The sequence below is a fragment of the Astatotilapia calliptera genome, chromosome 23 (genome assembly GCF_964374335.1).
Source record: "Astatotilapia calliptera chromosome 23, fAstCal68.1, whole genome shotgun sequence".
Lineage (NCBI taxonomy): Eukaryota > Metazoa > Chordata > Actinopteri > Cichliformes > Cichlidae > Astatotilapia > Astatotilapia calliptera.
Window position 1 is genome coordinate 10,833,447 of NC_137443.1, and position 19,458 is coordinate 10,852,904.

The 19,458-nt window shown below is 46.2% G+C and overlaps 1 protein-coding gene across 5 annotated transcripts in view; it reads left to right on the forward strand.

Moving 5' to 3' along the window:
• The window catches only part of frem1b (Fras1 related extracellular matrix 1b), a 46,901-nt gene that overhangs the window by 26,739 nt on the left and 704 nt on the right, over nt 1–19,458 (forward strand). For all 5 annotated transcript variants that reach the window (XM_080296883.1, XM_080296884.1, XM_080296882.1 and 2 more), the window contains 18 exons: nt 2,136–2,324; nt 2,398–2,594; nt 2,856–3,063; nt 5,309–5,453; nt 7,704–7,845; nt 8,354–8,558; nt 9,010–9,274; nt 12,355–12,775; nt 14,578–14,779; nt 14,889–15,033; nt 16,448–16,577; nt 16,867–16,939; nt 17,037–17,186; nt 17,419–17,747; nt 17,976–18,029; nt 18,136–18,297; nt 18,382–18,500; nt 18,959–19,044. In XM_080296883.1, coding sequence (XP_080153009.1) covers nt 2,136–2,324; nt 2,398–2,594; nt 2,856–3,063; nt 5,309–5,453; nt 7,704–7,845; nt 8,354–8,558; nt 9,010–9,274; nt 12,355–12,775; nt 14,578–14,779; nt 14,889–15,033; nt 16,448–16,577; nt 16,867–16,939; nt 17,037–17,186; nt 17,419–17,747; nt 17,976–18,029; nt 18,136–18,297; nt 18,382–18,500; nt 18,959–19,044 — 3,222 coding nt within the window. The remainder of the gene's footprint in view (nt 1–2,135; nt 2,325–2,397; nt 2,595–2,855; nt 3,064–5,308; nt 5,454–7,703; nt 7,846–8,353; nt 8,559–9,009; nt 9,275–12,354; nt 12,776–14,577; nt 14,780–14,888; nt 15,034–16,447; nt 16,578–16,866; nt 16,940–17,036; nt 17,187–17,418; nt 17,748–17,975; nt 18,030–18,135; nt 18,298–18,381; nt 18,501–18,958; nt 19,045–19,458) is intronic.

The window sequence follows — 19,458 nt, forward strand, 5'->3', positions numbered from 1 at the left end:
TTCAGGGCAATAAATCAGAACCATTCTAGTAAAAATGAGCCGTCCTCTGAGCTCACAAACAACACTTTGCTGTGAGCTGCATTGTCAGCCTGCTGCTGGCTTGATTACAGCAGGGATGTCAAACACTGTGGGTCAGACCGAAGAAACTCTCCTTCCAGTCAGTCTAATGAAGTTTAACAATGCATTAACTACTCACTATAAAGCCAGAAAATTCTACAGTAGGTGGTTAAAAACGGGGACTTTTCTTTCATGTAACTGTCTATTTATTACTTCATTACCTTGATGTAGTGCAGGGGTGGGCAACTCCAGGCGTTGAGGGCCAGTGTCCTGCAGCTTTTAGATGTGTCCTTGAACCAACACAGCTGATTCAAATGGCTAAATTATGTCCTCAACATGTCTTGAAGTTCTCCAGAGGCTTGGTAGCAAACTAATCATGTGATTCAGATGTGTTGACCCAGGGTGAGATCTAAAACCTGCAGGACACCGGCCCTTCAGGCCTGGAGTTGCCCACCCCTGGTGTAGTGTGAGTAGTCATGGGCAAGGTCTTAACCTAACCCATGACTACCCCAACCTTACCCAAAAGGAAAAACTTGTGAAACTTATGAAAATACATTAAAAAGTTTATGCCCTCCTTCCCATTTTTTAATGAGATCCCGTGGGCCGCATTTCAGTCTTTGCCGGGATGATTCTGGCCCTCGGACCTTGTGTTGGGATCCCCAGGATTACAGTTTCATGAACCAGGGTTTAACCATCGAGGCAGCAGATGAGAAGATGGAGCAGTTTGGGGGTTGGCCGAGTTTTAATGTAACTGTAGGTTGGTGCTCTGATCCTGTCGAGCTTCAGGAAACCGAAATCAGAATCATCTCTAACTTTAAAGATTTAAAGTTAAACTCAGCATAGAGTTTATTCTGGAGACAGAGCCCTGAGTTTACACTTGCTGGGGTCTTTGTTTAAACTGGCCTGATACTTGGTGGGTGTGTGTGTGTGTGTGTGTGTGTGTGTGTGTGTGTGTGTGTGTGTGTGTGTGTGTGTGTGTGTGTGTTGTCAGCCGGCTAACGAGGTTGGCACTGATGTGTTTTAAATGAAATCTGCTAATTGTCTGGTGGTATTACATGAAAACACACACACGGCTGAGAGATTATCTCACCGTGTGTGTGTGTGTGGACAGCGGACAATGAGCGTCTTAACTAAACAAAAGACAGAACCTCCATTTCGTGCTCACAATAGGAGACGTGTTAGCCGCAGCTCAGCAGCCAGATCAGCTTAGCGCTGCCGACGGCGGGACGACTCGTAATCCTGCCGGCGGGTCTCCCTGCTCATTCGGCACCGGCGCACAGTTCAGGGCCGAGGGTGGGGTGGTGCGTGTGTGTGTGTGTGTGCATGCGCGTGTGGTGGTGCTGGTGTTTGGGTGGGGGGTTCTTGGTCTAATTAATTAGCAGTGAATAAAGACACAGAATAAGAGCCTTAGTGGAGCGAGCCTCACATCCACGTGTTCCTGTTTTAGGACGACGCTGGTTTATCAGCCAGATCCAGGACTGTCCCTCATTAATGCTCACACCCATCCACTCACATCTGCCCACAGTGTTCATACTCCAACTGAACACAGCAGGCTTAGACCCGCTCCTGTCTGCAGGAAACGGGGGGTGGAGGCTGCAGGTGGAAGGAATTCTGCTCCTGGTCCTGTTTGAGTTTCACTCAATAAAAAAAACAGGATTATTAAACGATGCCTGAACTTTAGTTAGAAACTAAACAGGTTTAGTTTCCAGCTGTGAGAGATCTCAGTTTGGGGTAAAGTGTGATGAGGTGGGAGTGAAAGAATGGACAGATTCGCCTGCATGAACCGTCCGCTAACACATGAGGAGCTGGCAGCTCAACATCTACACCTGTACCTATTGTGTACAACATGTCCAGCCCAGAGTTGTGCTAGTGGCTCAGGTGGGCTTCAACATCATGGCAGAAAATAAGCCAGTGCTCCCGTGTGCTTCGAGTGGACATCTCGGTGGACGGTGTGCTTACTGCGTGGCGTGCATGTGTGGAAGCAGTGGAGTTGAAATCCACCATCAGGCGCTCAGTCAGTGTGGCGAGCAGCATAGTTGATAAATGAAGAATGAAGGTGTTGCTGTGTCCTGGCGCAGGCGAGTCCATGCTGGTGGTGGATGAAGGCTCTTCTATCTGTCTGTGCGGGGGGGTCCTCGGAGCGTCAGACCCAGACAGTCCCCCTGAGCAGCTCGTCTTTCACCTGGAGACTCCTCCCCTTCACGGCTTCCTGGAGAACACGCAGCCGATGCCCGGCTCCGAAAAGAGCAACGCGGGAGTGCGAGTCGGTCAGTGTGCGGTGCACGGGCAGAACCTCGGGGAGCCAACTCAGATCTCACTCTAATGTTTGTCTTTTCCCAGAATCCTTCACTCTCAAACACCTGACCTCTGGCTTCATCAACTACGTGCAATCGGAGCACAAAGGGGTGGAGCCAACTGTCGACCAGCTGTCCATCAGTGTGAGCGACGGGCTACATCGCTCCGCCCCCGTCTCCTTCTACATCATTATCAAACCAACCAATGACGAAACACCATCGCTGCTGCTCGCCAACTTCACCGTACGTACACCTGAGACCTGATCAGTAATCGGTCATCAATCAGCTATGACTTGAAGACAGCTGACTGGTTATTAAAAACATTGTCACCTCCCCCCGATTGAGGTGACAAAGCTGTAATTGTGACATCAAACAAGAGAAAATAACAATAAAGACTAAACAAAATTCACACGAGAGTCAAAGTAAAACGATTTCTCTGACTGAAACTGAATCTGCGATGATCCCAACAGCCTCACGGGGGCGCACTCCTCCTGTTCTCTGCAGGTAAAAGAGGGCGGGATGAGGGAGCTAATTCCATCCATACTGGATGGTTTTGACTTGGACGCCCCACCTGAGCTGCTCACCTTCACTGTGGTGCAGCCGCCGGCTCACGGCAGCCTGATTAACAGCATCCACGGCACGGAGGCGGGAGCTGACCTCCTGCACAGGAGCCTCTCTGTCACCTCTTTCACTCTGCAGGAGCTCCGACAAGGTGAGGCAGTCACTCAAACAGGAAGTGTGACAGTAAAATGTGAATACATTCTAGATTATTGGTGTTTTATACAGATGATCATCATTCAAACACTTTGAACCAGGATGACTTTGAACAAGAGCAATAATCGCTTTTTATTTCATATTCGGAGAGGGTAAGCAGCAGGGCCGTGTTCCCAACCATCTAAAAAATAAAATGCTTTTGGTCCATCCATTTGCTTCTGCTTATCTAAATCAGGGTCGCGAAGGGGCTGGAGTCAATCCCAGCTGTCTTAGAGCGAGAGACTGGGTATGCAATGGACAGGTCACTAACACATAGAGACAGACAACTATTCACACTTATGGGCACTTTAGAGTTTACCTATCCCCACTAACTGCATGTGTTTGGACTGTGGGATGAAGTTGGAGTACCCAGAGAGAACCCATGCATACACGGAGAGTGCATGCAGGAATACCTTGGCCCCAAATCACAGACAAACAGTATCCCACAGTTGTTTATGTTTTTAGACCCATTTTGCACAGAGTAATTTTTTGTATTGACAGCAGTGTTGAATATTCTTACACAGTAAAAACAAAAAAACAACCACGTAAAATAATCACACCATAAAGATGGTTTGTTTTTGTTATTTAAGGCTACGTCCACAGGTACACGGGTATTTTTGAAAACTGAGATTTTCCATTTTCGTTTAAAAAAAAAAAAAAAATCCCGTCCACATGTACAGTTTTGAAAAAAATATCTCCGTCCACATGTAAACAAAAAAAATGAAGTTAAACGCTGTCAAGAATGTGCCAAATCCTAACTGTGAAGAAATGTTGGCCAATCAGAAGTCTAGACGCCTGGGAGTAAAGTACTGAAAAGTTTTTGTGTTTTTCTGGAAAGGCAGCTAATTTTGTGTTACTTTTCAAACACCTTCATCATTTCAAATGTTAATAACTAAAGACAGTATTTTGGATTTTGTCTCACTGACTCCCTTGGCCAGAGTTTATTCAATAAATAAACTGAAAATCAGCCTGAGTGATTCATAATCATAAGTCACAGCGCTGTTAAATATGCCTGATGTAGACTCACAACTTAGGAATGGACAAATGCATACAGCATACATAATTTTAAAAAAATTAAATGTATTCAAAACTGACGACAACATTGGCGTCGGGATTTGGGTTGTGAAAGCGTCTGTGGTGAACGTAGAAGCCACTTCCGAAGTTCACTCTGACGCCTTTGTCTTTCTAAATGGAGGGACAGTAACTGCAGATAGTCAGATTAACAGCAACAGTATTTTGTCTCTATTCGCCATTGTAGAAATGCATCTCACGTAAACATCACGTGGCGCACAGCGTGATGCCAAAAAAGGCACACACCTTTGACGTTGCGTGACTAAATCTCCGTTTTCCTCGTCCACAGGTAAATGCAAGAACAGACTTTGAAAACTCCACACTGGCAGGAGTTTTTCAAAATCTCAGTTTTCAGTGATCCAAAACACTGTTTACGTTTGGACGAAAGGCCCAAATGCATAGGAAAAGATGCATTTTCAAAAATACTCGTGTACATGTGGACGTAGTGTAAGAGTTAGTTCATTTTATTGCTACCTGTAATTTATTGCAGTTAATTTTTATTTGTTTAATTGCTTACAAAAGGTTCGAGGAGTGAAATAAACTGCAATGGAGTTTGAAAAAAAATATGTGTGTGGTTGGAGGATGTGTTTGTGCCGGGCAGGGGGGGTCGCAAAGATTTTCTTGTAAAACAACGGGGGGCCTACCAAAAAAAGTTGGGGAGCTACTGGCCTAGCCCTTACCCTAACCATCAAAATGAATGCCTAACCCTAAACCTAATCATAACCCAGCTGTAACCCTGTCACTAAAATCACATTTTGAAATACATGTAGTAACAAATTGCTGAAGTTGGTGGTATTGTACAGTGATTCCTAAATGTCGATTAAAAAAACAAAAAAAAAACCCCACATTTTGAGTCTAAAAAATGCCTTCAAACTTGTTGGGACCAGGATGTTAGTCCCCATAAGTATAGTTAACATCAATTAAATTCTTATTTATATTGCACCAAAACACAACAACAGTTGCCTAAAGGCGCTTTATATTGTACAGTAGATCGTACAATAATAGATACAGAGAACCCCCTATGAGCAAGCACTTTGGCGACAGTGGGAACATCCAATTTTTTAACCCCACAAAGATATGAATACATGCTCACAGAAACACACTGCTCCATATTTTCTGTTTTCCTCCTGCAGGCATGAGGATCGTCTACATGCACGATGACACAGAAACCCTGAAGGACGCCGTGGCTCTGCGGCTGACAGATGGTGTCCATGCAGTCGAGGGAACAGTTCAGGTCACCGTGCTGCTGGTCAACGACGAGAAACCACGACTGCTCAAGTACACACACACACACACACACACACACACACACACACACACACACACACACACAGACAGAGTGGTGTTTGCTCACCCTGATGTGGATCTGGCTTCCTGTGGGTCTGAAATTAAAATCAGGTGAAAGGAGGCTGAACATGTTTTACATTTCCTGTGACTTTGCTGCAGGAATTAAAAATGCAGCTGCTGCAAAATGTTTTTCTTCTTGATGGTTTTGTGTCATTTGCTGAACATCGTTTTCAATTTGTCACACACATTTATTCTCGTTGTTATGAAGTTAATGTTCTTGTCCCTAAAAACCTCAGAAACATGGTGTCACACAGAAATATCTAAGACTGCCTTCCTTTATCTGAGACCAAACACGGATGTCAGCAAGTAGAAGACAAAAGTTAATTACATGCAGCAGAGGTGTGTTAACACACAGGAACACTCAGTGCATCATGGGAATCCCCAGCACCCTACACCTGTTGCAGCATAACTATGGGAGGATTTGGCTTCACCTGATCCAACCCTAACTATATGCTTTAGCAAAAAGGAAAGTTTGAAGCCTGATCTTAAAAGTAGAGCTAGTGTCTGTCTCCCGAATCCAAACTGGAAGCTGGTTCCATAGAAGAGGGGCTTGAAAACTGAAGGCCCTGCCTCTCATTCTACTTTTAAATACTTAAATACAAGAAGTAAGGCGTCAGTGCTCTAGTGGGGTAATATGGTGCTATAAAGTCATTAAGATAAGACCTGATTATTTAAGACCTTGTATGTGAGGAGATTTAAAACTCTTTAAAGGTTTTCAGGGAGGAAGTAAAGAGAAGCTGTGAAGGAGTTGAAATGTTTTGGGTTTAGTTCCTCTCGTCACATGGACCTACTATAATTTGGATTAGATTGAGCTTTATGGAAAGAAACTTCTGCCTCCGCACAGCAGGCGGCACTGCTGCACAGGGAGGGGGAATTACCTGTACAGTGTGACAACAGAGCAGCAAAAATCCGTTTAACTGTCACAAACTGCTACAGAAACAAGTGCAGTAAATTCTTAATACGGCGTAAAAACTCTAAAAATAAAAGTTTATGTGTGATGCTCAGTCCAGGTGTTTCCACCTCACACCTGTACCTCTGTTGTTCCTCTGCAGTCTGAGCGTTGGACCCTAAAAGTTGAAATTCAGAAATCTCTCCGGCTCTGATCGCGTCACCTTTTGAGCTGTTTAGAATTTTTTGTGTTGTTTGGGTGTTCGGATATTCGTTTAAGTCCTGAACTGTCAGCAGACGTCTGGTTTAACATCTGTCTGCAGCTGCTGTGTAATCCAGAGCATTTGGGGAGGGGGTGGTAGGTGCGTGTGACCTGTGACCCCCTCCTCCCCCATCCTTAGTGTTTTCATTCCACTGATTGTGAATTTGCATCCTTGACTGGGCTCCCACCCACTGTCCCTCACCCCCTCCCCTGCGCCGTCCCCAGATCAGCTGTGTTGGTGGGGGTGGAGGTTGCTGGCGGAGGCTGAGCTGGTGCTGTAAAGGCCGCCGAGGCAGAAATAACACAGAGACTTGGCAGATGTCCCGCCTTGTTTTCCCGTTTCCTGCAGGATGGACGTGGCAGCTTCGCTCCTGCGTGGATTTTACTTCCGAGTGAAGAAGCAGCCAGATGGTTCCTGATGTTCAACACCGCCCCACCTCAAAAAAACAAAAAAAGACCCCACCACCAGCACCACCAACATCTCCACCATCCTACAGGAAAAGCCTGCTCACACAAACCTTCACCCTCCTGCTCGTGACTCACATCAAACGGCTTCTGTTCGTGTTTTCTTCGAGTCCTGTAGGGCGAAACGTGTTTGATGATAAAAATAAAGCAAGATGTTTTTAAAGTCAGAAATATTTTTTGTTAAAGTCATCCAGAGTGCAGCTAAAAGATGAAGCTGAAGCAGACCAATATTTTCTGTTCTCCACCTCTGCGCTTCATCTCTGCACTTCACCTCAGAGATGTTGGTTCGCTCTTAGTGTTGTGACATACAGATGCTCTTAGAGGGTCAGTGTCATTACCTCCTCTCTGTCTGCAGTTTTGTTGCACAGGAAACAAGTTTAAGTGAACTTTTGTCTCACTCTGAACATAGATCTGCCAGGAGGGGGCACTCAAACATCTGTTTAACTTTAAGTTAAACAGATGTTTGAGTTGAACTCCATGCAGGATGGAAGTTATGAGCATGCTGAGAACAGAAAAATGTGCTTGACCACAAACGTAATGAGAAATTTTCTTCTGTGGTGTTTCAGGAATGCTGGACTGCAGGTGGACTCAGGTGAGCTCAGGGTGATCTCCAGTGTGGTTCTGGAGGCTGAGGACCTGGACACGCCCCCAGAACAGGTGTACTACTTCCTTAATGTTGCTCCGCGGTTTGGAAAACTGCAGCTGAAGGTGTGTGTGTGTGTTTGTGCATGCGTGTGTGTGTTTACTGAGTTTTACTTCTATAATAAGCAAAGATTTCAGTTTGAGTTGTTTCCAGGTTAAAAGTTTAAAGAGGAGGGGGGAAGGAAAGAAGGAAGAATTAAAGGAGGAAAGGGAAGGAAAAAGAAAGGAACAAGGGAGGATGAGAGGAGTAGAGGAAGGAAGGAAGGATTGAAAGACTAAGGATGGAATCAAGAGGAGGAAAATAATTAGAAAAGGAGAAAATGAAGGAAAGGAGGAGTGAAGGGAGGATGAAGACAACAAATGGTAGAATAAAGTAAGGGAATAAGAGCGGAAAGAGAAAGGGAAGAGAGGAATGAAGGATGGGAGGGGAAGTGGCAGAAACAGGAAGTCAGGTGTGTGTTTGTGCAGGTGTTAAATCCTCCTGATTAAATTGTGACCTGAGGCTGGTGTGAGACGTTGAAGGTGACTCGTCTTCCTGCCGCGTCTCTTCCTGATCCGAGCGTCTCGCCCGCAGACGACGTCGGGGTGGAACGAGCTGACGGCGGGTCAGAACTTCACACAGGGCGACGTGGAGATGAACCGACTGTGGTACCAACACACCGCCGCCACCAACGCAGCCGGCTTTAAAGGTCACGACAGCTTCCGCTTCACCCTCAGCGACCTGGACAACGAGTCTCCGGCTCAGAGCTTCTTCATCTCTGTGCACGTGATGCAGAAAGGTCAGAGGTCACAGAGAGTTTCAATGCAGAGAATTCAGCAGTAACACTTTTATCCAGGTCATGATTTTATTTCATGTTTTCTCGCACTCACACACACACTCACTCAAACACACACACACAGGGCCCTGTGTGGCCCTGTTTCATTCATTATTGAGCGCGCCCCCTTCCTGCCGGTTTTACCAGTCGGATGAACACGCTGCCGTGGGTCTGCGGCCCTTCTGGCTTGGCGCCCTGTGATCCTGGAGGAACAGAGAGGTGAGAAATGGCCGACCTCCTCGGCTGCTGAATAATTAATGGCGGGGAGGTGGAGCAGCTGTGGAGGGCGCCGCCTCACCTCCTCTGGGTGCTTTTTAGTTGAAAAGTTGAACTTGGGCCCTGACTGTCACATGTATTATGTAGGCAATCGCTCGGTCCCCTCTGACACCTGAACGCTCCCTCTGACTGCCTCCAGGGGACATCGTGGTGCTGAGCAGGCCAGTGCACCTGAGGGAGGGGCAGCGTGTCGTCCTGAACACTGACATCCTGCTGGCATCAGACTCGACTGGCCGGCCCGAGGAGCTGGTCTACACGGTGTCTGACCCGCCGCGTCACGGCCTCGTCCACGCCGTCCACCGGCCTGGAGTCCCGCTACTCAGCTTCACCCAGCTGGACGTGGCTGCGCACCGAGTCTGCTACACCCACGACAACAGCCATGATGCCGAGGCTGACTCCTTCAGGTGAGAGTTGGAGCTCAGAGCAGCTTCTTTTAATGACAGCCGCTGTGCAGGTGAAGGCGGAGCCTGATTTTAAAAAAAACAAACACTCCGGGTTTTCTCTCTGCTCTTTTTCCAAGAACCATTACAGTGCAATCTGTCAGCTTTCAAACCGTTGCTGTGTGTTTGTGTGTTACACACGGTGTGTTCTTTAGTATATTTAAGTTTACCCCACCTGCCCTCCGAGGTCATCTGCTAGTGTTCTCCGGACCAATTCCTTGATTTAAGGACACTTCCTGGAGGTTCTTTTCTGACCGTGCATTAAAGATTTAAGATGCTTGCTGAAACTCCATCACTGTGTCGAAACACTGAATCTCAACTTGAGATGGCCGCTTTTCCCTGAGCCTGGTTCTGCCGGAGGTTTCTTCCTGTTAAAAGGGAGTTTTTCCTTCCCACTGTCGCCAAAGTGCTTGCTCATAGGGGGTCATATGATTGTTGTGTTTTTGTCTTTGAATGCAGGGTGGGTAGAGTCTACCTTACAATATAAAGTGCCTTGAGGTGACTGCTGTTGTGATTTGGCGTTATATAAATAAAATTGAATTGAGTTCTGCAGGTGGTAGCTCTGGTTCTGCTCACAAACGGTCCTCCTGCTGCAGGTTCTGGTTAGAAGAAGCTTCCAAAACAGAACGAGGAGGAGGTTGAGTGATATTGAGGACCAACAGGAACCTGACCAACCTGCATATGTCAGATGGCAACTATTAAACACAGTGAATTTTCAAAATAAAAGTGATGCTTTCAGAGTGGTTAAGGTCTTATGAAGTTTTAAAACCTTGTTGTTGTTAAATAAGAAATCTAATTGTCAAGAAGAATATTTTAGTCCTTAAATCACTTTGTGTCCAGATACAAGTCACAATGACAGAATAAAATGGATGTTTGTGATGATGAATAAAAGGCTGAGGAGGAATTCTCTGCCCCCCCCCCCCCCCCCCCCCCAACACACACACACACAAAACTATCACACACAACATTTGGCCAACAAAAGAAAACTGGGCACGGAGACGAGAGGAAAAAAGGCTCAGCATCAGGAGACGAGAGGCTTTCCCTGCTGCAGTATGTTTATCTGCTTTTCCAGCCAATTTGGCAGCGGTTAGGGTTTTGAGGAGGAGGAGGGGAGCATGCTGGTGTGTGCAGACCCCGGGTTTGTCACCCAGACCTCTGCTGCCCCAGCCGGCTGGCTATCTGGCTCCAGAACACCCATCAGATCACAGCCAAGACTGAGAGAGAGAGCCACACTCTGACGGCTTCCAGAGCAGCTGAATTATAATGAATTACAGTAGTCCAGCCTGGAAATAATAAATACATGAACTAGTTCTTCTGCATCACTTTGAGACAGGGTGTTTCTAATTTTAGAGATCCTGCACAAATGTTCTTCCATTTGTCCTACATATTTGTTTAATATGTGCACTGAATGACATGCTGGTCTGGTGTTACTGGAGTAAGTATCTGGTTAGATACCATATTTGTAAGATTTTAGGTTTGAGTACAATAACCTCGGTTTTATGTGAATTTAGAAGCAGAAAATTAGAGGTCATCCAGGTCTTTGTCTTTAAGACATCCCTGCAGTTTAAGTAGTTGGTGTGTGTTATCTGGCTTCACACAGAAAGTTGGGTGTCATCTGCATAGTGAAAGAGTGTGCTGTGTTTCCTGTGGAGCTCCAGCTGATTATGTCTGTTTAAGTTGTGGCTGTGTAGAACCGATAGCGAGTGAGTTCATCATTTATCATCAAACATCAATTGAACGAAATAAAACCTGTGATAAGCTGCGGGAATTAATAACTGCTTTCGCTGATTAGATTCCTCCATCAGCTGACTCCAGTGGTTGTAGCTGTGGTGCATGAATGTGGATAACTGATAATTGAACACTTTCTTTACTACCTCACACCTCAGCACCTGCATTCATGTTAGAGCTATACAAATGACTTTAATTTGTTGATGTTTTCATTTTGTGTATTTTCTTTTTGATTGGCTGCTGGGGGACAGTAATTTCCAGACTTTTGAGAGGAAGTATTTCTTATCTTGCGAGGTTTACAGTTAGAGTTTAGGCTTCAACTACACTGGATTTCCTTTAATTCTGATCACGTTCCTAGTATCGGAATCAGATCTGGAATCAGAATCGGGGTGAAACAGCTTTCATCAGCGTAAGCCTGTCAGCTTTAGAAGGCACAGACAAACTCAGTCTCATGTAGTTCAGACCACTACAGTTATATATTCAAGGAGGAGGAAATGTCCCCTTTTTAACTTCTGAAAACATCAAAATAAGGTCACGAAGCTAAAATCACGAACAGCCCGACGAGTCAGAAGATGAAGAAAAACCAGTTTGAACATCGTGTCTCAGTTAGTTAGTGTGTCTCTGTCATGGAACAACACAAATATTTAACCTCAATCAAAAACTAGTAATGATGTGAAAATCTTTTATTCTTCAACATTAACGCTGGCTGCTTAGGACCCTCTGGAAGGCCGGATTTGGCCCCCGGGCCACATGTTTGACACCCTCTTTTAGAGTCTGAGTTTGAGCTGTGGCTGGATTTACCTTTAACTGATGATGTGGGTTAGGACTCAGGTGCACACGTGTGTGTGTGTGTGTGTGTGTGTGTGTGTGTGTGTGTGTGTGTGTGTGTGTGTGTGTGTGTGTGTGTGGTGACAGCAGATGATGAATGTGTATTATTAGAAAAATAACAACAACGTTGGCACCAGAGCACGGCCGTCCCTGGGCAAACGTGGACGCTACTGCAGCCAGATGTTACACCAGGACTGTGTGTGTGTGTGTGTGTGTGTGTGTGTGTGTGTGTGTGTGTGTGTGTGTGTGTGTGTAGGCCTGGGGCAGTTTGTCAGCTGCAGGGCTGAGAGGCAGATTGTGTTGGCAAAGAGCAGAGAGGACAAAACACACACACACATACACACAGACACACACTGGTTTGGGGGACACTGCCTCAACCTGAGGACAATGTCCTGTATAACATGTTCTCCCATCGGGAGGCGCTGCAGAACTGAGTTGAAGCTAAATATCAGATCAGTTTCTAACTGCTTCCACTCTTCTCTCCTCAGTTTTGTTGTTACAAACGGTGACTCGTCTCGCAGCTCCACCCTCCACTTCACCATCGAGCATGGTGACCGCATCCCGCCCACCCTCAGCCGCAACGTTGGCCTCCGGCTGCAGGATGGCTCCACAGTGACCATCACTTCGGACCAGCTGCAGCTCACCGACCCCGACACTACCACCGCCAACCTGGGATACATCATCACGCAGCTGCCGCAGCACGGGAAGCTGCTGCTGAGAGGCACGCCGCTACCCTCGCCGCCCCGGTTCTCCCAGACAAACGTGGACGACCTCCACCTGACTTACCAACACGACCCGAGCAGCCCTGCGAAGATCGACGGGTTCTACTTTATGCCGAGCGACGGACACAACAGGGGCTACCTGGAGTTTGGGCAGCTGAGGGAGGAGCCTGCTGTGTTTGACATACAGGTGAGCCACGAACGCAAAACACAACTCAGAGGAAGTAACAGGAAGTAACACAACACAGGAAGTCTGAACATTTCAGTTCAGTTTTACTTATATAACCAAAAATCACATCAACAGTCACCTCAAGGCGGTTTTTTGATAAGGTAAAGATTCTACAATAATACAAAGTAAACCTCAACAACCACGTGACCCCTGTGACCGGGGGACAGTGGGAAGGAAAAACTCAATTTAATCAGGCAGAAAACTCCAGCAGAACCAAACACTGACTGCAGGGTCAGAGGTCAGTGTGGCTCAATCCACAGGTAGAATTACTCTATTCATCTCACAGCAGAAACGCGAAATTTTAATAATAACTAAAGCAGGTCAGACGGAGCCCAAAAAACAACGATCTGGACCTCTGCACACGGCTTCAAACCAGCAACTTCCAGCAGTGAAAATGGACCAAACACAGGAGGTGCTGGTCCTGATCTGGAACCAGTTCCAGGTTTCCACTAAAAGCCTGATTTTGACCCAGAGTTGGATTCCTCCCCACAGGTTACCTGCTGACGGGCAGCCAGGTGGCTAACACCATTGCCTTGAGCCTCTGAGACTCTGGAGGCCACCTGTGATTGGACCAAACATCGAATAGTTTGTGTGTGAGAAGGATATCAGTGAAATGTGTGTGTGTGTGTGTGTGTGTGTGTGTGTGTGTGTGTGTGTGTGTGTGTGTGAAGCCATTAGAGCAGGGAGCATCCATGAAAAGCAGCAGAGCAGAGGATCCCCTCACAGAGGAGCAGCTCATGCCTGCAGCACAAATCTCTGACCTGATGATGACATAGATTTTATGTCTGTTTGTGTTTGGACATAACAGATGCGACCCGGATGAATGAAACTGGGCTCCTTCCTCTGTTCTTTAAAATATTAGAAACCGAAAAAGCTGCAGATCACTGAGATATTAAAGGACCTTGTCTTATTCAGATGTTCTGTTCCTGCTCTGAAAATGAATTACACACACCAAAAAAGAGCTGAAGTCAGAGGATGGCATAAGCTTCATCAGTGTAAGCAGAATCATCCATGAACAGACTCATACATAGGACATCGGTGACACCTGGTGGTCAGGCACCTGAACTGCAGGCAGAGAGAGAGAGAGACGGGTAAAATAACACACACTGATCAGTTTCTGCTGCTTCTGCACAAAGTTCTCTGAAATATCCAGAACATAAAAATCCTGAGATGAAGTGCAGCAGGCCTTTTCAGGAAAAGGAGGCACTGAGAGAACGAGGGGGAGATGATTTGTGCTCAGTTTGATGACAACAGCAGCGTAAAAGCGCCTTCCACCGACCGCCTCTGCTCAGATCTTAAATCAGGATGACAAAGGATGACCTGAAGCTCCGCCAACATGTGATGTCACATGCTGCTGTTTCTGATGTCACTTCCTCCATCACCTTTGAATCTGTCGCTTCCACAGATTTGAGTTTCTGTAAAGTGCTAAAAGAGCGACGCTTTCTTGGGAAGCCGTAAGCCTGACTGAAGCCCGACTGTTATCTCTGCAGGACCGACAAATCATCCTCATCCTCTCCTCTGAACTTCGTCTGAAGACACGTTCCAGAAAACACTGTTTGTTAAACTGTTCATTCAGGTCTTGAAGTGAGATGATGAGTTGATGACGGATGCACAAACGAAGTGTTTCCCTAAAGAAAATAAAAAAGTTTTGTTTGACTCGTTTGGTTTCTTTTCGATTCCTGCTGCTCAGTTTCCTCTGATCTTCGTCCCCCTGAAGTGCTCGCTGTTTCTGTGTTACTGATTTAACTTCCTGCTGTGTTCAGGTGGATTGGGTCGACCGGACGCCTCCCACTCTGACCACCAGGGGGAGTCCCAGCACCGTGGTGGATCTGGGCGGCGGCCGTTACGGAATCTTCATCACCAGCAGAGAGCTGCAGGCCTCAGACCCTGACAGCCCCACAGAGGAGCTCGAGTTCTCCATCAGCAGACCTCCACTCTTAGGATACCTGGAGAACGCCGCCACAGGTGTGCGAGGAAACTGATGGTTGCTTACACAGGCTCACCTGTGCAGGGCTCACGTGCAGTCAGATTAAAAGCCTTCCTTCTCTTCCTCTTCCTTCTCTCGCTCCATCAGGGTCGTACATCAAAGGTCGTTTCACGCAGCGTGACGTGGATCGGCGAGCCGTGATGTTCGTCCTCCCCGCTGACGTGGAAGTGACGTCTGACAGCTTCCTGTTTGTCCTCAGAGATCCGGCAGGAAACAGCGTGTTGCCTCAGACGTACGTTTTTTTTTTAGTTTTTTTTTTTTACTTTATTTATCACATTATAGACATACAGTCAGGTAAAACAGGGATCACATAAAAGATAACATTGTGGTAGTACAATGAGGAACAGAAAGAGTGACAAAGACAGTGAGACAAAAGTGAGTACAAAAAATAAAATAAATTAAGGGGAACAAAAATAAACAAAAGTTTGCAAGAGCCAAAATCAAGTTAGCAGTTTCAATCGGTTATAGATGTTAACAGTCTTGAGAGCCTTCGTGTTTTTTGATGAGGAGATTGTCCTTATATATTGTGCAAGTTCCATTTTTAATACAAGAAGTTCAGGCTTTCTGCCGAGGACTTTGATTTTGTGTATATGAAATTTTGCCAAAAATAAAACCAAATTTATAAAAAAGAAAACATCATTGTCCTTGTCTTTAAAATTATAATAGCCAAAGATAACATCCTTATAGTACAGTTGAAGATTAGGGAGAACAAAGTCAGTAATAAACTTGTGGAAATCCTTCCAGAATTTACACGTAAATTTACATGACCAAAACAGATGAGAAACTGTTTCAGGTTGCTCTTGACAGAAAGTACAATTTACATTTATTTCAGCCATAAATTTGGACAAATATTGTTTGGTAGGGTAAAACTTATGAATCAACTTAAAAGAAATCTCTTTAATTTTGTTTGTCAAGAAAAACCTTTGTGGTAAAGTCCAAACTTTTTTCCATTCAATATCTGTTACAAAATTGGCCCAATAAAATATGGCTGATGGAACAGAGACCATTGCATCCTGAAAGAGAGATCTTATTTTGGTATTTATAGACTTATGAGAGGAAAAGCAAACATTTCCAAGAGAAGAATGTAACACATCCGGGGGAGTGACCTGTAGTGGAGCACTGTGGGAGCATCTGTGTAACATGGACAGACCAGATGGGATGGCATCGAACACTATTGAGAATTCTTTAGGCGTTATCGGTACATTGTATCTCCTGAGGAACTCAGAGTAATTATAAAAGAGTCCATCTTCTCTAAATAACTGACTAACCAAGATTATTCCATTACTAAACCAGTTATTTAAAAAAAGAGTTTTATTTTTATAAATAATATTGCAGTTATTCCAAATAAAACAGTTTTGTGGAGAGAAATTGTGTTTGTAAATCAGCGCCCATGCCAAAAGAATTTGTTGATGAAAGTGAGAAAGTTTCAGTGGTATTTTTGGAATACTGTAATTGCAGAGCAGTAGGAAGTTAAGGCCGCCTAAATTAGAGAACACATGATGTGAGATAAAGTTCCAGATAGAGCCTCAGACGTACGTTACATCACATCCTGTCTGTCTGCTCGTGGTTACTCTGTGAACATAAATGAAACCTTCGGTCAGGTGGGGGTGCTGTCTGACTCTAACAGCCTCTTCTTTTTCCTGCAGGCTGGAGCTGTCCTGGTCTCGAGTGGAGCTGTCGGCGACCTGCTACAGAACCTGTGAGACGGCCGGGATACTTCAGATCCGCGTGCAGCGCAACGGGAGGAGCGCTGACCCTGCCTACGTCGCCATCCAGGTCACGCCTCACCCACCTCCTGGTTTATAATATATAAAACTGGAAGTTCCTAACCACTTTGTCTGCTCAGATTCTGTTTTAAGTCTGAGTGCAATCGCAGACTCTCAGATGTCTTCCTGAGCGTTTCTCAGTTTTCAAGCCGCTGTGGTAAACCTGCGAAAGACTCCAGCTTTTACAAACTCTGAGTTAGATCAAAAACAGCTGAGAATCGAGTGAAGCCGACGTGTAACGAGCAGGAAGCTGTAGCTCGGTTTGTTTTGGACTAAAATCCTGACGTCTTCTTCTTCAGGTGGACGAAGGATCAGCCAAAGCTGGCAGAGATTTCACTCACAGCACTGCGAGTCTCATCCAGTTCGATCCAGGTCTGACCGCCGCTTGGACTTTCACCGCCTCATCATGTGACCTGTTGTGGCGCAGCGTGCAGTCCCTGTCTAACAGCTGTTTTTTGTTGTGCTTCAGGTGTGAAGGTGAAAACCTGGAACATTTACCTGATTGACGACGGCCTGGAAGAAAACCACGAGAGCTTCACGGTCACGCTGAGAAACCCCCAGAACGCCGTCCTGGGACCAAGGAGCTCGGCCACCGTGGAGATCATCGACCCCCACCGAGGTGACATGATCGATCTGATCAATGAGTCCAATGAATGAATGAGTTTAACTCTACAAACTGAGAAATAAATACAATAAATTGTCTGTGAGTGGGATTTAAAAATGATTCCAGTCGATTTAAAATGAAAACTGCTGCTCCATCAAACCATCCTCACACCATCACAGTTAGGACTTTAAGCCGCTGGTCAGTCTTAGATTCGACTGAACGTTAAAGGATTGCTTCTGTGTCTCAGGAAGCTGTGACCCAGACGACCTGTGGGTAGAAGATGATCAGCGCCCCCTTCCTCCTCCTCCTACTCCTCCCCCTCTCCCTCCTCAGCTCCCTGATCCTCTGCAGCAAGAGGAGGAAGAGGAGGTTCCGGTCATCAATATAGAGGCGGAGCTGCTGTGGGAGAACCAGCCTCACCCGCCCCGAGGAGACGTCCCGAATCGACATCACCTGGACTACAAAGAGGTGGAGCCACGAGACCCAGAGCCCCACAGCAATGGCTACACCCCCCACAGCAGCCACCTAAACATTCAGCAGCACACTGGAAGCAGTACTGGGAACACTGGGAGCACGGTGAGACACAGACAGAACATGATTCTGAGTTCTTTAAACTTTAAACAGTCAGAGTGAACAATTGTCACACGATCGTAACAAATCAGCGAACAGGAAGTTGGGCTCAGATGGGCACCGCCTGCGCTCTCAAACAATATCTGTTCACAGATTTGTGATCCATTTTCTCGTCTGTGTGTGTTTGTGTGAGTGTGTCTTTCTGTAAATTCTGAACTTTGTGTTGTTGTTCAGGTCCGTCTGTCTGCACAGAGGAGGCCTGAGGACGAGCAGGAGAAGGTTTGGACGGTAAGACACTCAGCCAGTTTATCCAATGACCGACTGAAGCTCACTGTGTTAATGTCTCTTCCTCCTCCTCCTCCTCCTCCCCCTCCTCCCCTCCTTCTTCCTCCAGTTCCACAGTCTGACTCCTCTCCGGCTCGAGGAGCTGCAACCGGGCGATGTCGAGTGGAGCTGGTCAGCTCACGGTCGTCCCCTGCAGGAACTCCAAGTTGGAGATTCTCCTCAGATGGCTCATCAAGCTCAGAAACACCAACCCGAGCTCCGCCAGCACAAGGCACACACACACACACACACACACACACACACACACACACACACCGGAGTAACCTTTGACCTCTGGCTATCTGTGTGTGTTCAGGTGGGGAAGTCTGTGAGCAGCTCATGTCCTGATGGCTGGACGCACCACAGGAGACGATGTTACATCCTCAGCCCGTCCGTGGCGAGCTGGGCCAGCGCCGACAGAACCTGCTCGCTGCTGTAAAGAAGCCGCTTTCTCCTCTGACTCTGTTTCTGTTCTGTTTCCAGTTTGCTGATTGATCTTTGGTTTCAGATTTGGTCACTCAGCTGAGATGTGACACAAGTCAGAATCATCACTGATATCCTTGACATGTTTAAAACATGACCATGAGTCTCGCTGTAACACATCTGACGGTTTAAAGGAGGTCCTCACAGAGTTTCTTCCAGCTGTGCGTGGCGAACAGCCTGCAGCTGCAAAGCAAGAAAAAGATTTTGAACCATCGCAGTGACTGTTTGATTTTTATTTTAACTTCATGAGCATTTGAAAACTGTGCTTCATTTAATTAAGGCAACGATGCTGAGCCAGCCTGAGGTCATGCACCTCTGTGCTGCACGTATGAGCAGGACAGAAATATTAATCAGTGAAGAACCTGCTCTCTGATGTGACCTTTGACCTTTGCTCTCCTCTCCTCTGGCAGGTTTAACAGCAGCCTGACCGACGTGCACTCCAGGAGAGATGTGAGCTGGCTGTGGAGGTTTGCAGGGAAGAAGCCATTTTGGATCGGTGGGTGTTTCCTCAATAATGATAACCAGTAATTAATCAAGTTAATTAATAGTTAATTTAGCTGTTTCCTGATGTTTCTTGGCTTTTGGGTCATGTTGACTTTTATCCACATTTAAAGAACTGAAAGTCTGAACAAACCCCAGCAGGCCTCTGCAGTTTGACTGGGAAACAGATTTTATTTCACTGTGTTTTTAGGATGTAGCACAGATATGTGAAACTGTACGCAGGCTGAATCTGGTCCCTCACAGATTTTCACTTTGGGCTCTTAGTAACACCTCGCTGGACCTGCAGGTTCAGAGAGAATCAAAGGTGATGCTGACGTAGGAGGAATAAACGAGCAAAGTTCTGTTTTCAGAAATTTAGAGTTTGGGGCATCACTTTGAATATGTGGCAAAGAAAGCAAAGCCATTGTCT